The 18704-nt window shown below is 40.1% G+C and overlaps 1 protein-coding gene across 1 annotated transcript in view; it reads right to left on the minus strand.

Moving 5' to 3' along the window:
* Positions 1–18704, minus strand: part of fgd6 (FYVE, RhoGEF and PH domain containing 6) — a 39806-nt gene that overhangs the window by 4434 nt on the left and 16668 nt on the right. The window contains exons 3-13 of the mRNA XM_085436417.1: positions 13944–14055; positions 10549–10616; positions 10440–10470; positions 5590–5741; positions 2477–2633; positions 2167–2254; positions 1639–1689; positions 1490–1548; positions 1333–1404; positions 454–522; positions 285–368 (exon numbers count right to left, since the gene is read on the minus strand). Coding sequence (XP_085292543.1) covers positions 285–368; positions 454–522; positions 1333–1404; positions 1490–1548; positions 1639–1689; positions 2167–2254; positions 2477–2633; positions 5590–5741; positions 10440–10470; positions 10549–10616; positions 13944–14055 — 943 coding nt within the window. The remainder of the gene's footprint in view (positions 1–284; positions 369–453; positions 523–1332; positions 1405–1489; positions 1549–1638; positions 1690–2166; positions 2255–2476; positions 2634–5589; positions 5742–10439; positions 10471–10548; positions 10617–13943; positions 14056–18704) is intronic.

An 18704-nucleotide genomic window follows, 5' to 3' on the forward strand; every position in this document is an offset into this window, starting at 1 on the left:
AGAGTTGAAGCTGTTATAGACGCATCATATTACATCCTATTGCAAGTGCCTTGAATAAAAAGCAAAGACCTTATATTTCAGTTGTGGCAAATTCAAAACCTGCAAGTCCCACCACACCTCTTACGCTCAACTGGCCCGCACATCACTTCCAGTTCACAATAACGTTTGATTGGCCTAGGTGTAAACAGGTTTTCAGCTGGTCTTGGATCTGCTGGTGGATCTCTAAGTAATAAAGTCAGCAATAAGAAAGTTAAGAAAGACAAGAAACCACCACCGTCTCTAACCTTCATCCCAGCCAGAGAAAGGACACTGTTGAGTTTATACTGGGCAGACTGGACTGGAGTGGTGTACATGAGCGCATCATTAAACTGAAAAAACAATCAGAAACAATAAAATGAGGCAGGCAGTGTGAGTGTAATGGTGAAGATTGTGTTGAATTCACTGGTTGCTCACCAGGAAGAACATTCGTGGCTGCATGACTTTTCTGGACAGCTTCATCAGCGTGCCCTCCTTCAGAAACACCTGCAAACACGGATACATTATAAGGTTACACCGTGCAAATAATCCACAGCGGTGTAATTATCTCTGCACACTTACAGCATTTATGACAACCTAACCATAGTTTACTCTCACTGAGAACATGCAGTGTAATAGTCAAGCATACATGATTTCAGCTGCAAGTTAGCGTGGAGACATGATGCTCTAATTTTTACGGAAGAGGATTAGGGGTGGGCACATCTTTTTTTTTTCTTCTTTCCCAGAATTCTGAGAAAAGTCAGAATTCTAAGAAAAAAGTCAGAATTTTGAGAAAAAAGTCAGAATTTTGAGATTAATGTCAGAATTTTGAGAAAAAAGTCAGAATTTTGAGAAAAAAGTCAGAATTCTGAGAAAAAAAGTCAGAATTTTGAGAAAAAAGTCAGAATTCTGAGAAAAGAGTCAGAATTTTGAGAAAAAAGTCAGAATTTTGAGATTAATGTCAGAATTCTGAGGGGGGAAAAATCTGAATTCTGAATTAAATTTCAAAATTCTGAAAAACAAGAGTCAGAATTCTAAGAAAAAAGTCAGAATTCTGAATTTAAGGTCAGATTTCTGAGATTAAATAAAGAATTTGGACTTTTTTCTCAAAATTCAGACTTTAATCTCAGAATTCTAGAAAAGAAAAAAAAAATGTGCCCACTTTTTTTTTCCCAGTGGCCCTAATCCTCCATAAATTTTGCTTACCGCATGCTGCTTGTGTTACTTATTTGTGTTGCTGTTGCTTAAACAATCTCCCACTGTCAGACCACTCTGTTAAGGCTGTTGGCAAAAAAAATAACATTTTGAGTGACATACCCTGCCTGGCTGAACGATCTCATGGTGCCCAGTGAGGCTGTACTGAATCTGCATCAGCTTCTGAAAGTTATCCTGCAAAAACAAACCACCAAACACCTCAAGTGGCTTTCCATCACTGCAAAAACGTTGAAAGGCTTTAAAGGGAATCAGGTGTTACCCCTTGCTTCATGATGTCATTCGCATGGTTGGCCACCTCCTTCACGATACTGAGGGCGGCTGCATGGACAGCAAAGATAAAGCATCAGTGTTAAAGTGCCCAGCATAAAGGTGGAAACAGGAAGCAGTGAGGGATGTCCTTTATCTAACCTTGTGTGTCTTTGTAATCTTCAGAGTCCTCTGGAAGGTTCTTCAGGTAATCTAGGGAATAAAAACAGCGGGTCAGATTACAGACCTTCAGCTCATCAAGGATATACAACCATAGCTTTATTTTGTTGTGAAGAACTTTTCTTCTTCTTTTTTCTAGACTCTGGCGTCATTTTGGGTTTAGTTTAGACTTAAAGTCCCAGAACATCCATAAAAGAAAAGAAGTTTTGTACTTTTTGTCTGAAACATTTTTTTCCCTCTTTGATATCAGAAGCCTCAGCTCAGTGTGCTGACAGCTTCTTATTTTCCTCAAAGTAATAAAGTAAATAATTGTAACTTTGTTCTGCAGAAAACAGGCTCTCCTTCGATCATCGTATTTGTCCACTGGGTGGCAGTGCACTCCCAAAACACCAGGACAGTTAAAACTTGACTTTACTCCAGCTTTCGTTCTCGTGCCGCCAATAAAAAGATTCAATAAAGTTTTGACCTGCAGCGTGTTGGAGCAGTGAATACACCTCTCTGAGTTTGTACCTGTGAGCAACAGCTGGTACTGAGGGATCCTCTGCACTGGTTTCAGCAGGTAGTGTTTCAGAGCCAAGCTGGCACACCTTGGGCTCATCTGAGACAAAACAAGAGCAGAGTCACTCTAAATGCTGCTGCAAAACCCAAACAGATGCACAGACACAGCAAATCCCAATTATCCCACAGATATGAGAGGTTTCAGATATTATCTAAAGACCTTTATTATTATGGCTATGATGGTGCAGAGGCTTCTGATATTTCTTTTTTTCATTTAAATTCTTCACTGAAGTCCTGGCTGGAAAAAAGTTTGGATCTCTACCTCAAACTCTCGGACAACGGCTGCAAACGCGGGGTTCTTCCTGCACTGCTCGTCCAGCAGAGCCACGTTGTTGTCAAACTGGCGGATGTAGGTGGAGTACATCTTCAGGTAAGGACCTTTCTGTACGAAAATGTCCGACAGCCTCTGATGGTCGCTCCTGTAACCAGGTGGACATAAAGTTTCCTGAAGTCAATGAAACAGCTCTGATATATTAAAGCAGAAAAAAGAACTTCATCATGGGGAAAAACATCCAACTACAGAGAAGCAATCGTGTTGCATTTAATTTAATGTGTCCAAGTACTTCACTCTCATGTTTAACAGTTTTTATGACACATGAATTGTGATAAATATAAAAAACTGTAACTCTAAATAAGCAACTAAAAGTCAGGATGTGTCAGCACTGTGGTTACTAGTCTAACTTGCCTGGAAGTTCAGTGTTAAATTCCTGGAATATTCATATTATAACAGTTTAATTCAATTTTGGCCATTCTGGTTATCTTTCCTACATGTTCAGAGCGCTGTCTTAAGATGTAGAAACACAAAGATACAACAGAAACCTTCAGGACTTAATCTAACGTCTGAATTTTAACCATACAGAGTGCAGCTGCTGGACCAAAACTAGGAAAGTAAAGTATCACGTGTCATTATGAGTATTTCTGCACTATATTTATTTTAGGATAAGTTTTAAAATGCTCATATTTTGAGTCTATAGCTGTTGTCAAACAGGCACAGCAGCCCTGAACGTTTCTCAGTGGATGTTTCCGGAGCGAGCTGCATGTGAGAAGGCCAGTGTCTGACTCAGCAGGACTGGACATTAAACAGTCTCATTGCGCCCCAGAACAAAGAGTGTGTGAGGCAACACTGCCTAATCCAGTGTGCTGACTTTAGTGTGTCTAAAGAACGCTTTCCTTTTGTGAGAAAGGGCAGCTGTTGACAATAACCTTACTTAATTCTTCAAAGATTGTCCCAACTTCATGTGTAAAAAGATCAGAGAGGATCAGCTCTTTGCTGTTAGGGTGACTCAGCTCTGACTCAACAAATCACCTCTAAAAACTCCTGTCAAGTCACCCTTTACTTTATGATACATTATGAACATATAATAAGATGAATCTCACTGGTTTTTTTTTTTTTAAAGTAATAGTTCTGATGAGAAATGTATTTATTGGTCCTTTATCTGACACAGTTCCACATATAAAGTTTCAAATTGACCTCCAATAAACTTTATTGAGCATCTAAATCATAATGATGATTCAGTATGCTGGGAGTAGCTACTGGTCTCGAGATATAAGACTAGAGAGTCGAGGAAGTATTGCTTACAAACTCCACAGGACTTTAAACAACATTCTCAAAACGAGGGACTGGTGTTTCACTTCAGTTTATGGTATAATAATAAAGTGAAACTATGACAAAAAATAAAGGATCAATGAGCATGTTCTCCTCTGAGCTCATCGTTTTTTTCCCATTACTGTTATAAAGGCTTTTTTGATATAACTTATTTTAATACTGTATTAATGCAGTAGGTGTCTGATTAGGGCATAACTTTGCTTCTTTACCAACTAATAAAGAGCATGTTGTTTTTGTTTTTTCCTTAGTTTCGTCTAATTTGATTTAAAATAAGGCTTGTTATGCCTTTGTAGTTTACAATAAAATAAAGAAGGAGCACAGGCTGTATACAAAAGATGGGCATTGCTAATCTGCATTCTTTCTAATGGCCACCAGGTGGCGACTCCTGTGGTAGTATTTATGATTATGATCTGTGGGCTCAATCGCTAAAGGTTCTTACTGACTAAAACATAATCACTTTTTTATGACCCACTCGAGTAAAAAAAAGGACAATAAAGTAACGTGTGCTCTCATGAGCCAATGAGAGTGCAGCGTTCTTTGGCTTCTCAGATGCAGATGCGTCAGATGCACTCATGACATCAGGTTTCAGAAAGCTAAAGGGATGACGACTAAATAAAGCTCGAGACAAACTAAAGCTTTATTTCAACTTTTGTGTTGAATCTAGTAAAGCCCACCACTTAGCTGATGCAAGTGTACAACACCGTTACTTTTTATGATGCCATTGACTCTTGCTTGTGATGTCCCTGCTGTGATGGCATGCCACACATGGTAAGCTCCACACCTCACCACCCGCTGTTCACTTTAGTTTAATTTACAGTCACTACTTTAAAATATTCTACTTATTGTTCAATATTGTTTCTTTATTAAATGTATTCATTTTTCCATCACACCTTCCAATGTTTATATGGCGTGCACACATATTAACCTTGCAAGGTCAAAGTTCTGTTTTATGTTATATTAATACATCTTTCTTTGTTTGAGTTACCTGGGGGTTGGTGTCTCCTCCTGTCTGGCAAAAGGTGTGGCAAAGGGCTGGGAGACCTGAAGTACTACTGACAGCCTAATTGGATTGCACCACATGCTTCATTGCCTGGGGGGTGTTTCATGTTTGTTTAAATGTTTTGTATTAGTTGGTTATATGGCAGCCATCTTGTTTTCCCCCGTGTGTCATTTGGTTTAGCTAAACCAGTATTTAAGTCCCCCTGTGTGTCATTTCAGCAGGTCAGTTTACCATATGTTTGTTTGAGGTTTTGTTAATTATTATCTTGAGTTTAGTCTATTGAGTTGACCTCTTTTATTGGTCTGCCTGTTTAAGTTTTGGCTTTGTTAAATATGTTTTCATATTTTTGGGTCAATAAAACCCATTTTTTGAATTAAAACCACCTGTGTCCTTTATGCTTTACTGCTTGGTCCCTGACACCTGCGTTGGTGTGCAATTTAGCACACCAAAACATTTGATTTGAAAAATGATGCCAGAAGAAGATGAAGAAGTAGCAGGAAATGAAATGGAGATAACTACAGCTCTGAACAGGCCAATCACAGTCACTGTGGACTGCATTAATGTGACAAGTAGTTACAGTTACATTTAGGGAAGTGTATGTCAGGATGGATTTGTGTATATAATGTAACTGCTGCTTTCATCTTCCATCTTTTCCATCTCTATAAAAGGAACCTTATGTTCCACTTTTAAAGCCTTATAAGGTGTAGTTCAGTACAAAGATGCTTTTTGTGCTGTGATAGTGAGAAAGAAAACTGTGTGTTTGTGTTACCAGTGTGCCACTCTCTCCTCCAGCTCTCTCAGCAGGTCTTTGTTGAGCTGGTACAGCTGAGGCAGGTAGTACAGGATCTGACAGAGGATCCGCTCATCTACCACCGGCTTCCCATTCTGACGGGTTGCCTTGGCAACGGCATCCCGAAAATCCTGGAGAGAAACGCATGGGTTAATTCTTCTAACAAAACTTTGCACACACACAGACACAGCTGGGCAGTCTGGAAGTGACACATGACGACAAACTTTACTACAACTGATCAGGAGCACCTCATAAACTGCCCGCTCCTCCACCCTCCCCGTCCACACCTCTGCACATATTTTATGACACACACACATCCACCCCCACCCACACACATGGAGCTGAGTCAGCACTTTGACTTTGTCCAGCATGCCAACACACACATCCACCTGGAAGGAAGTAGGGAGGTGACAAGGAATCCCGACGTCCTGGATAACTCGCGCTCTCTCACTCACAAATATATCCACTGCTTGGCATTACAGACGATAAGCACAGTTTGTACAACAATTAGCAAAACACAATATTACAATCGTAGCTGTCATGTGTTTGTTTAGCTCGTGGCCCATTTATCTTATTGCCTTTGTAAAACCAGATATCCCTCTTTATCTGGGACTGAATGGCATTTTCATTCCTTGTCCCACACCTCAACTCCTTATTTGGGAAAGCGCTTTTTTTAAAGTCTCATTTTTACCCAAAATATATAAAGGGAAGGCTTTTTATTCTAGACAGAATTTTGCTGAAAAAAATCATAAGCGCTTCATATTTTGTTGAATATAACAAAAACAACCACAAAGAAATGAAGCAGCAGTATATTCTGAGAAATATGTCTGTTTAGCTGCACCACAGCGTCACCTTTGAGAGAAATACATTATGACTGTCCAGATGCCCGGAAAGATAAACTCACCACGCAACACACAATAAAATATAATCTCAGAACAAATATAACGCACACGTATTTGCTGTTATTTGCCACAACTACAGATAAACAAAATGTTCACCACCTCAAACATGGATTTATTTGTTAGATATTTATGTATTAAGCTTCTATTTGTATTACATTTATATCTTGTGCTGTTTTGTTTGGTGTTTTTACCTTAATGGGTCATTTTGTTCTGCCATATTGTATTGATTTTATTGCGCTATTCTGCTTTATTTATGTTGTGTTTAATGTGACAAATAAAGCTTATCTTAGCTCCATCCATCTATTTTATTCTGCTTATCCAATTCACGTTTGCATGGAGGGTAGAGCCCATCTCACCTGTCACAGGGCAAAAGGTCAATTATAGTCTATTTAGCATCACCAACGAACCTGACCTCATCTGTGCTTTTGGACTCTGGCAGGAAGCCGGAGCACCCGGAGAGAACTCCTTGCTGTGAGGCAACAGTGCTAACCACTTAACCACCGTGCCGCCCCCTATCTTAGCTCATCTTAACTAATTAGCATGTGTACCCAGAATGGACATTGTGTGGATATACAGCCAATTTACAACCAAATAATCACATGAAAATTAATTAGTGGCTCTAATCTCTATCGTAGCCTCTCCTTTCACTCTTCAACTAAACTCAGATGTGAAGGGACAGTTTTCTTTTAAAAGCCATGACTGGCTGACCAGATGTATCCCAGAAAACAACAGCCGTGAGACTTTAGTGCTTCCATGCATTCATTTTGAAACTTTTAATAAGTGATCCCTTCATTTTGGTGTTTAGGTGATAATTAAGGAGAGCAGAATCTAACATTAAATCAACCATGACCCCTAAATCCCTAAAAATATGAGCGCGGTATTTCATTACAGGACAATATAAAGCGCATCAAACATTCAGGCCTGTAACATTTCTTTAGTTGGCCTGCTCTCGCCAACACTCCAACACAAAATATTGTCAGGGATGACTCAGTTGATTTGAACGTCACTTTGTGCCCACACGTCTGTAAAGCAGCACCTCTGTGGGCTTTGACCCACTGAACTCTCAGATGAGCATTCATCTTTTCTAATGAAGGTTTTTGCACTGAAGCCCTGCTAGAACCTCCTTTCTTTGACTGTTTTATGCCGAAACAGCCTGATCACATGACCTCACTGATATTCCAAGTCAACGTTTTAAAAGGTGTAACTTTCCTTTTAACTTTACGCCCATCAACCACACTCTTCCAGCCTTTTAGGACCCCTAAAACAATTCATCCTTCTTTCCCACTGTCCTTCCTCAGGTGAAGGATAATGCTCTGATCACCGTTTTCATTTACTGTTCCAGCAGTTTGGTAGAAACTCTAAACTCTAAAATCTAAAACATTAAAAAAATAAAACAAAACATGAATGTGCAGCTCTTTTGACACAATAACATAATTAACAGAATCAATCTTTCAGCACATCTCAAAGCATGGCTGGATGTTAAATGCTTCATTGTTCTGTGTCTCTTTCTGGAAGTTTCTGCATCTGCTGTTTCTCAACACATTATTCAGATTTTCCTTTTAATTTGTCTCATCTGTTATTCAAAAAAGGATTTGCATATGATCTCCATTATGTTACTCGCTAATGTTTTACCTAATGTACAGATTAGACAGATAATGAACCTCTCTGAACCTAACTCAAAAAGCTAGATAGAGTTGAAACACTTAAACTAAAACCTTATTATCGCACATATAAAACACCTACATATGTTGTTATTGTATATTTTAAAGCGGTTCCTAGCAGGACATGAGGATCTAACAAATGGGGAATGAAAATCTCTGGTCCTACAGGTAAATCGACAACCTGCAGTTAAAACAAAGACAGAGGTCGACTGGGGAGAAACAAAAAAAAAAAGAATTAAAAAATTAAACAACTGGATGAACATACCACAAATATGCAGTACACTCATGAGCCCACGCACCTACCTGCACACACACACACACACACACACACACACACTGAGGATTATCTGAGGCATGTGCGTGTCTGGAGGTCGCCTCTGTGGCCTGAGGAAGCAGCTGCTGCGCGCCCGGGCTGGCCGCGGAGAGGGAAGAATGCGATCTGACCTCCTTTCTTGGACAGAGGTCTGCACCTCGCCCTTCCCCGTCAGCCACAGGGCGGCGTTTTCTACTAATCCCACGGCGGTTTCACTAAAGCCATGTCTGAGGCGGAAAGACAGGTGGGCCCTCGGCGTGGGTCATCTGAACCCGCTCACCTGGGATTCCCCCTGGGAACAACGCCTGCTGCAGTCCGTCCTTGGACTAAACTTAAACAAAGGCACAGCTTTCCTGTCTAAACGTCTGAGCTGAAAGTTGAACAATCGATAAATCAGCTGACAGAAAATTAATCAGCAACACTCAGTGAGCCAAACTAAGGTCAAATACAGTAATAAATCATTTTATTACTGCCCTCATGAGTGCTTATGAGTGGACTGGTGTGAGGTGAGTGGGTAAATCTGTATTAAGTCATAACATCTGCCTGGTTCTTCACTCTCTTTTTTAACAGGGATTTAATACACTGGCAAAAACACCAGGAAGAGGGCAGTCGCAGGCAGCCAGCTCTGGTGAGCAAAGCAAATATTGTGTTGGTGTGGCTGCTAGTTTTCCATGAGGTGTGCACTGGTGCACGGTGATAAGCGCCACAGTTGAGGTTATTTGCGCCTGATGTTATCCCTCAGAAGCCCCCAGAGGTTGCAGTACGATGGCTGCACTCCTGGGCTGAATCACCATCTTCAGTACAGTACAGTAAGGACTAACCCAGGTTGTAGCTAGAAACCGAACTCCGGATTTCACTGTTGTTTTGAAGTTTTGATTCTTGTAGTTTGTGTTTTTGGATTCTGTTTGGATTTTTTTAAATGTCACTCTCCTCTTTGTTTTTCTTCTCATCGGTTCCCGATTGTCCCCATTTTCACTCAGTATTTGTTTTTTTGGTTGATTGTTCTCTTCCTGTTTTACTTAGGTAGTTGGTTTTCTTTCAAGTCTTGTTTTTGCTTTTACTTCCTCTTTTGTGACCATCTGTTTCGCCCTCATTGGTTAATTACTTTCACCTGCCTCTCACTCCCTTCCTGTTAGTATAAATAATCCCGCCTTCCTTTTGTTGAAACGCCTTTTTGTCTCATCTTCTTTGGATTTTGTTGGACTTTTGTGTTTCATTTTGAACTTTTCATCAGCCACAACAAAAGGCTCTTCTTTTGTTGAATATTCAGCTTGAGGTTTCCATCCTTTTCTTCCTCTCCACATCAAACCTGACACTCATCACGTGTGATGATCCTCCTCCACATGAAAGATTTCTCTTTCTATCGATGCTTTATAGTTCAAATCAGTAATAGTCAGCAGATTTGTTAGCAGTATAACTGCAGTTAATTGCAATATTCAAAAAAATCACTGGGCCATCACACACAAATGTCTGCAGGACAACTCTCCCAAAATATGTCAAACAGACTAAACGAGCCACCAGGCAAACTCCACAGCCCACAGCTCATTCTTTTTCTTGTGCCTACACTCTTCTCTCAGTGCATCTCTGTAATGGATCTGATCAAAGCACCTCCTCCCCCACCTTGTGGCCATGCATTTATCTGCCCACCACGGCCCCCCAGAAAACCAGAAACACTCCGTTGCAGCAACTTTAAAAGCCTCAGCTGTAGATTGTAACTGCATTAATCAACTCAGCCAGGGCACTCGAGCAAAGACAACTGCAGTCAAGGGCCCACTAATTCAAATCCATCCTAGGGAAAAGGCTTTGATCACCACTCAAGACAGTTACAGCACAGTGCCAGCACCAAAACATACAGTGCTGCTTATTATGCTGGGCACTCTCTTTGCTCTGGCTGCTAAATTAAGTCATGGAAATCCTCCTTTAATAAAAGTCTTGACTGAACAAGACACTTACTATGTGCAGAAGCTTCAGGACATCCACAAACCTGATAAAAGAGAGAAACACGTCCGTTAGACAGCCACGGATTACAGTACAGATGCTACCTCGTGACTGAAGCACTTACACTTTCTCCGAGCTCATGATCTCCTGGGCGATGTGCACCACCTTCTTCCTCTTCATCTCGTCTTCTTGCTAAAGTTTCACAAAAAAAGACAAAACACAGACGGTCAGGACGGTGCCAGGGAGACGCCGGCGCCAATACAGTTTTAAGTTAACTCACAGGTTCGCTGCAAATCACCATGATCACCGGTGCTGGTGTTTAAAGACCATTAAGGTTCTTTCAAACAACATAAAGCAGGAACCTTTCCCTCCTCTCTGCCTGTCTCCTCTCCCCATCTCTCTCCAACAGTGTGCTGTTGAATGGGAAAGGGGGAGGGGGGATTCTCTTTGACTTAATTTGGACGCCGGCCTTGGCCCCTGCTTGACCGAAATGGCCGACTGGTCCTATCGGAGCCTGTATTTGTGATACCCCGGCGCTCTGAGAGCCATCAGACACAGGTGCTGACAGTATTGACTCTTTCAGCCATTGAGGGAGCTATTCCTGAACCTGTAGCCCTTCTGTGTTTGCTCAACATCCCCCACTTTCAACACACAAACACACCCACTTCTGAAAAGCTTTTAAAGGCAACAAACACACTCGGCAGGATGCATGTGAGCACATAGCCTCCAGCTGCTGCGGTGACAGTTGAGTCACCGGGAGAGATACGAGTCGTCCGTTGTGACCTGTAAATGATCTGCCAGCTTCACATGCTGACATCATATTTTAAGAGCGCTTGGAGATGTTTTTCCATAGATGTTTCCCTGGAAATATGCTCACTTCAGCCCTTGTAATAATTCTGTAGCATTTTCCACTAAGTGTGAATAAAAACAGCCACTTTAAGACTATGGTTTCCGATTAGTGTGGTTGGGAATGAGACTAAAAATAACATTTCTCTGTTTTTCTTGTTTTAACCTCTTCAAGTGTCTAAAAACTACAAATAGTGGAGTCTTAGTAATCTTGCTATAGGTGATAGTCACCATTAATGTGACTATTGTGGCTCGGGCCACAGACTGTATATAAAAGAGGGATGGAGCCTCTAGGTCTAAAGAGGAATTAGTAGAAGTAGCTTCTGAATGAGCATGTCCCCTCTGAGACTCACCCCTGACTCGTGATGTTGGGCGAACACCAAATCGTTCAAGTGGACATGAAGCACTACATGTATAAAGGCTAATTTTCACCATGGAGCCTTGCTCTAAATTACTGTTTATAGCTTATAGTTTATGCTAGCTAACTAATAACAGAACTGGTAACACAGTAGAAAACCACAACACTAAAGCTAAAAAGCAGTCTAAGGCGGCCACTTTTTGCTGCCATAAAATTAACATAAAAGTCATTTTATGCAACAATGACTTTTATGGTAATAAGAAGCATATACTGTCCACTGCCACTCTCTGTCTTTTTAGCAAAAAGGGTTGTTTTTGTTTTTTTTGCTAGCTGCACTGAAACAGAAAAATCCACCTGTTACTCTTAATGTTCACTTTTGTAAAGCACTTGAGGACTCTGTCCTGTCTTTCTCCCCTCATTCCCAACTGGTTTTGGCAGATGCCAGCCCCTGCCTGAGCCTGGTTCTGCTGGAGGTTTCCTACTGTTAAAAGAGAGTTTTTCCTTCCCACTGTTGCCAGGTGTTTGCTCATAGGGGGGGTCTGATTGACCAAAACAACAAGCTGAAGTCAAGACTGTGGACCTCTGTGGATCAGCAGATGTCCACGGAAGAGATCAGCATTATTTCATGCAATAAAATGGTCTATCCAAACAGCTTACAACCTAACAGTTTACAACATGCGCATCACAGAACAAACAGTTTCTTAGCGAAGCACGATCGGGAATCTTGATATCCATCATGATGTCCACAGGGAAAACAGACTGATGTATTCAACGTAGGACCCCCCCCCCCCCAAAAAAAGCCAAACCCTCCGAGGAAGAGATGCCACACTTGTTGGAAACATTATCTCACTGAGTAGATAAAGTCATAATAGAATTGAGGAAAAATGAAGCCCAACTGTAAGTGAAGGAGAAAATAATCTCCAAGTTACAGTGCAGATTGTGGATTGTATTTTTTTTGTAACACAAAGGTGTTTTTTTTGTTTCTCAATACATATAGTGACTCCTGTCCACTTTAAAGTACTAATAGGTGACTTTGTGCAGTCACATCTTTTATATATAGTCTATAAGTCACAGTAGCTTCACCCGTTCCTTGAATAACAAGGAGTCACATGTCAATGTTTGATTGAAAGTAAACAAGGAAATCTTCCACTTGAATCAGACATTTTTCTAACTGCATTAGGACTGCATTCATTATATTTCATTATAGACATGGTCAGCTAGAGACCACCAGCTGAGTAGTGATTCCTGTTATACTTCCCTGAAAATCTACTCCAAGTCCTCCTCCTGGGCTGCAGTCATAGCTGGTGCACTGTAATGTAAGTTCTCCAGACGAGTCCACGTGGTCATGAAAACAAGCGGGCACACAGACCCTCACCCTCTAATGATGACATTTATGTTACTCTGAGGCGAAAGTATAAACGAGGCTTTAACCTATACTCAACTCCTGAGTGGACCGTTGTGTTTTCCTATCACATTCATATTCATTTATTCATTTGGGTCAACAGATTAAAAAAAAATCTTAATCTGTGAGTTAATGATTAATCCTGATCTCAGTATTATGATTTCGACATAACCAAGCTATAGTTTGAAGACATTAAAATGGGACCTCTTACACTACTTTCAAACTCCATATTTGTTTCTTGGATTGCATTGGAGATTTCAACATAGAAATTATTATATATTGTTATAATATAAAGAATATATATTATTCTTTATAGTTTTTTAAAGGTGAACTTTATGTTAACATTAATTGATGTATTATATTTATTAGTATATTTCATTTCCTGGAATCTACTACAGTAGCTTTGCATGACTAGTATTTTAAAATCATCCTCCTTTCTCTATTACTGAGCTGTGACACAGTTCTTAAGTTCTGAAACAAGCTTTTCAGCCCCTCCCCCTTTACCCCACATTTCTTCTGATTGGCTACCCCTCATAAATATGACCAGATTAGGCATATCCACTCTCTTTAACGTCATACAGAAGCAAGAGAAGGAAAAAAAATGGCTGAAAATAAGTGTTTAGAGCCTTTCGTAGCTGCAAAGACACTCTGCTGGAAGAATTTGAGAACCAAGACGTTTGACTGGATGTTCATTATAATAATTACACTGGTGAAAGCATGAGGCATGATGGTAAGTAAATATTATAAATGTTTATGGATTGTGGTATCAGAGTAACATGCATGGAAATGATCAGTCATCAGGTACTGGGAGAAGTTTCAGTTTAAATTCAACCCTAATTACTTTATTGCTCACATTGAGTCATTTTATTGTCTGAATTCCCCTGATGTTACAGACGGAGTTTCATTATAGTACCTGTCTGTCTGCCTCGTCCAAGTGCTCCTTGCTAGAGGTGGAGCTGTTGTCCTCGTCATCTGAGCTGTGGATCTCCTCCTCCTCAGAGTGGACTTCCTGGATGAGGCAGCCGCTATTCGCCCAAACACAGACAGACAGAGATTAATTTAGCCTTTCTTAACAGGGAATGTTTAAATCTGTGAAAGGGAAGCAGGGCAGGGCTACAGAGTGGTGTGTGAGTTCAGAAAAACCCTCCTTGGATAAATAAAGATTAAGGAAGCCTTGTGCAATAAGGGGGCCTAGACAAATTTAACACGCATATTTACTCATAGAAGTATGTGAGTCAAGACCGACACTTCTTCAGAGGTTTGGTATAACGGAAAATACTGATGAATACAATTAGACAATATTTTGGGTAGTCATGCAGACAGCGGTTAGGTAGGAATTGAAAATGAGGGGACGCCAAAAAATGTGTCCACAAAAAAAAGAATAAAACAACCAACTACTAGGTCTGGAGGTCTTCTCCAGGTCAAAGACCTTCACAGACACACTAATACACCACAATAAATCCCACTGCACTTTGATCATTTTAATACTGTTAATTTATTTTATTTACAGATGAGTTAATACAAGAAAACAACTGCATAATTTTTCCATATTTGCATATTAACAGATTATGGTATAAAATGCATCAGTAGTTTTAAGTTGCATGGATCGCAGATTTATCCGTTTTTTGTGAATATAAGCTGCTGACTGGTGAGCAGAATTTTCAGCTTGGTACGTTAGTGTTCATCAGTTAATCATAAAACATATTTAGTGCTTATAACAAATATATTATGCTAAATAAAGACAGATTTTTCCACAATGTATATGATAGTAAGAGTTAGTAAACCTCTATTAAAGTCTCCCTCTGCAGTCTGTTGTTTCTTAGATTCAGCATTGAAACTGAATTTAAAACCAAACATAGATGACATTCTGTCGCCTCATCAACCACCAAGATCTCACTGCCTACAGACATTCAGTAACTCTCATTGGATAATGTTAATAAATATCTTTCACTAAATATGAACGTTTTCTACCTGTCCTTGTTTAAATTATGAAAGAAATTATTATGCCTGAGAATCTCTAGAATGTCAAATACTTTCCACTAAACAGTTGTCTTCTACTTTGGTTAGTTTTTTTAACAACCATTTAAAAAACATATTTTGCTTTTGTTTTATTTTTTACTGCAATTCCTGTAGAGTAGCTTTTATAGTGTTAATTCAGTATGTGCTACAAAATAAAAGCCTTTCCTTTACATTAGGTTTGTGGGCATTTTATTTTGAATTGTTCCAATCATGGCACTTCAAAGGAACAGCGCATCACAGGAACAGCCTGTGATGTCACAGTGCACATTCTACTGGAAAACCCTATAAATAGGGGAGACGTTCAACCGACTTTAGTGGATCTCAGATGGCAGAAACACAAAGCAACCTGGTTGTTAAAACAAAGACAAGGCGGACGCAGAGAAACGCACACGCACACGCTGACACATCTACAATGGCAGAAGCAAAAATAGAAATGGTCATCACACCAAAACCTGAGGTTGATAAAGCCGCACAACCAAATACTAAAAAGTCTCCTGTGGCACAACCACCAAAGGAAACGGTTGTGAAACCAAAGAAACCAAAAAAGCAAAAACAGAAAAGAGTGGCTGAAGAACCAAGAAGAGCAATTACTCGGGCATATGCCCGGGCTCTTCTTGAAGCTCAAAACAGCACGGCTGATGGAGCAAACCCAAAAAATGAAGAAATGCTCCCCATTTCAAATGCAAAGGAGGACATGGAGAGAGAGAGAAATGGGAAGAACCCCAGCAGACCAAACCCTGTGCCTAATGGAGGGACTTGGGAATATCAACCCATTCCCACATTTAGACCCCCGTTTAATCCCTGGCACGAGATTGCTGCTCTCAGACACCAACTGGAAGCCTCCCAACACCATCAGAACGACCTTTACGGTAAAATGGTAGGTGCAAACAAGAGGGCCTCTTATCACCAGCTTCAGGTGAACAAACTTCGTGAAGAAATTCACGAGAACGAGCAAAATCACGAGGAAACGATCAAAGGCCTCATAGAGCAGCTGGAAGAGGCTTCTAGTAATAAGCCCTATGACATCAGTGAGACAGACACTCTCGTGAGTGACAATGAAGCTATGGTCATATTGGATGAGGTGATTGCTACCCTGCAGGACCAAATCAGCCACCCTACCACAGAGCAGTGTGTGGAGTCTGCCACTCCAACCACAGAGGCTTCACACACTGACTCTGTAGGACTGAAGTCCTCTAAGGAGGCTGAATTTGAGCTCAAATGTAGGATTCAGCAAGAGCAGATTGAGATGCTCCAGAAACAGCTCCTAGCAGCTCAAAATCAGCTTGAAGAGCAGGCCGTTAAACATAGGCAGGAGCAGGAGACACTCAACCTGGAAATCAGTGACCTGAAATCCCAGCTCTGCCCCAACAAGGCCCTTCATGATTTGAAGCTAGAGTCTCTGGAGCGAGAGCTGAAAGGGGCCAAAGCTTCCTCACTTAAAATCCCACAGCAGCACAAAGAACAAAATTCCACTGCTGCAAATGAAATGCACAAATTTGAGCTTCCGAAAGAAAACGAGACTGGAGAACAGGACAAGATGGGAAAAGAGGACTCACTGCCATCCACTGCAAGGTCTCTGCAGGAGCCTCAGAAAGAAAAAGACACCACAGAACAACAGAAGATAGAAAAAGAAGAGTCAGCTGCATTTTCTGTACAGGAATCTTTGCAAAGTGTACAAGACAAACAGAAAATGCTCAATGTCAAGGTGGCTGAACTCAAGACTGAAGTCAAGAGCCTGCCAGAGAATCCGCCAAGTAAGAAGAAGAACAAGAAGAAGCGGAACTGTGCGCGTCCCCAATTTCACATAATTGGTGTCAACATCAAGTCCTAAAAATCATATTTATATACAACTAAATTGTCAGTGAACATTTGAAGCCCTCTCGGTCAAGACAGAAGGCCACCCCTTCCTGAGCCCGGTTCTGTCAGAGGTTTCTCCCTATTAAGAGGGAGTTTTTCCTCTCCACTGTCGCCAAGTGCTTGCTCATAGGGGATTTGGGGGCTTTTTTTTAACACCAACCACTGAAAAGTTCACTGACATCAAATTTAAGACTCAGCAAATATGGAAATGGATCATTCGTCATCAAGTGAGGAATCATCCATTTAAAACATGTTTGCTGAGTCATATTTAGTTGTATATAAATATGATTTCTGTCACACTAAGGCCAATCACAGACTAATTTGGACAATTGGTAAAAAATAAATAAATTGAAAAAATTGAAAAAAAGTAGTTGTGTCATTGTTTCGTGTAGATTTCAAATAACATGCCATTTTATGTCAACATATTTCTGTTACATTTGTAGTGCTCGTGGTTTTATATTCTTATGATCCTGTTTGTTTGATGAGTATATCCTTCTGCCTTACTTCACATATTTACTGCTGCTTGGCTAGCTTTAGTCATGCTAGCATCAGCACGGGTAGAAACAGATACACATCAGAGACATCACATGTAGCTTGTGTTTATGTTCAGAGTGACATCTGATTTAAAAGCAGGCAGCAAAGCACTGAGCAGCATATCAGTCAGCACAGAAAACAAATGCCATAAATGTCATCAATTAGGCTGGAATAATTTGTTTCTGGTGGCTTCTATTGTAAGTGCTTTACATTTCAGCATGGCATCCTGTATGTGTCCTACACTGAGGACACTTGAAACTGGTCATTTTCTTAGAATGGAGCTAAAGATAAAAACAAAACAAAACCAAACTTTCATAAGAAATCTTTATTCTGCAGTAAGGGACATTAAAAACCTAATAATGTTATCATTAAAAATATTAAAATGTGAAGTAAGAGCAAAATGTATGTTTGATACATTCAGTCATTTCATTTCAGTAGGTAAATAGTGTAAAACATATTTGCTTATATAGGAAATATCTGTTACACAGAGTGGTGATAGCATGACTCGTTCAAGGTAACAGTGAATGAGCAACAACTGGACTTAAATACATAAATAGCCCTTTTTGAACTAGAAGTCATAGTCATACATTTCATTCACACCCAAATGCATTGGGGACAATCGAAGGTTCAGTATCTTGCCCTTTGACGTGTGGACTGAAGCACTGATTAGTACACGTAGCCACAGCTGCCCAACATAAATGATTCCATGTTGGTTAAAGACCAAATCAATCAGCTGCATATACACTGCAAAAACTCAAACTCTTATCAAGTATATTTGTCTTGTTTCTAGTCAAAATTTCTCATCACACTTAAAATACGAGAAATCAGCTACAGAGTAACATTTCAGTGAGATATAGGAACTTGTGAAAAAGTCTTGAAGATAAGATAAGATAAGATAACCTTTATTAGTCCCACACGTGGGAAATTTGTTTTGTCACAGCAGGAAGTGGACAGTGCAAAAGTTATGACGCAAAAATTAGAATACAATAAGAATAAATACAGTACACAGCTGTACAGAATAGAATAAAATAAAATACTATATACAGTAGAATAAAATAGAATAAAAATATACAATAAGATAAAAATAGAATACGAATGCTATATACAACTGAGTAAAAATACAACGATGCCAGAAAAGATTATTGCACTTAGTGTTATTGCACATGTGTGGATGTGTGTGTTTGTTCAGTTAAAGTCTTTGTTGTGGAGTCTGACAGCAGTGGGGAGGAAAGACCTGCGAAATCTCTCCGTCCCACACCGTGGG

This window comes from Copadichromis virginalis, linkage group LG17 (assembly GCF_057382275.1).
Source record: "Copadichromis virginalis isolate Kocher_CV1m ecotype Utaka linkage group LG17, C_Virginalis_male_GT1.1, whole genome shotgun sequence".
Lineage (NCBI taxonomy): Eukaryota > Metazoa > Chordata > Actinopteri > Cichliformes > Cichlidae > Copadichromis > Copadichromis virginalis.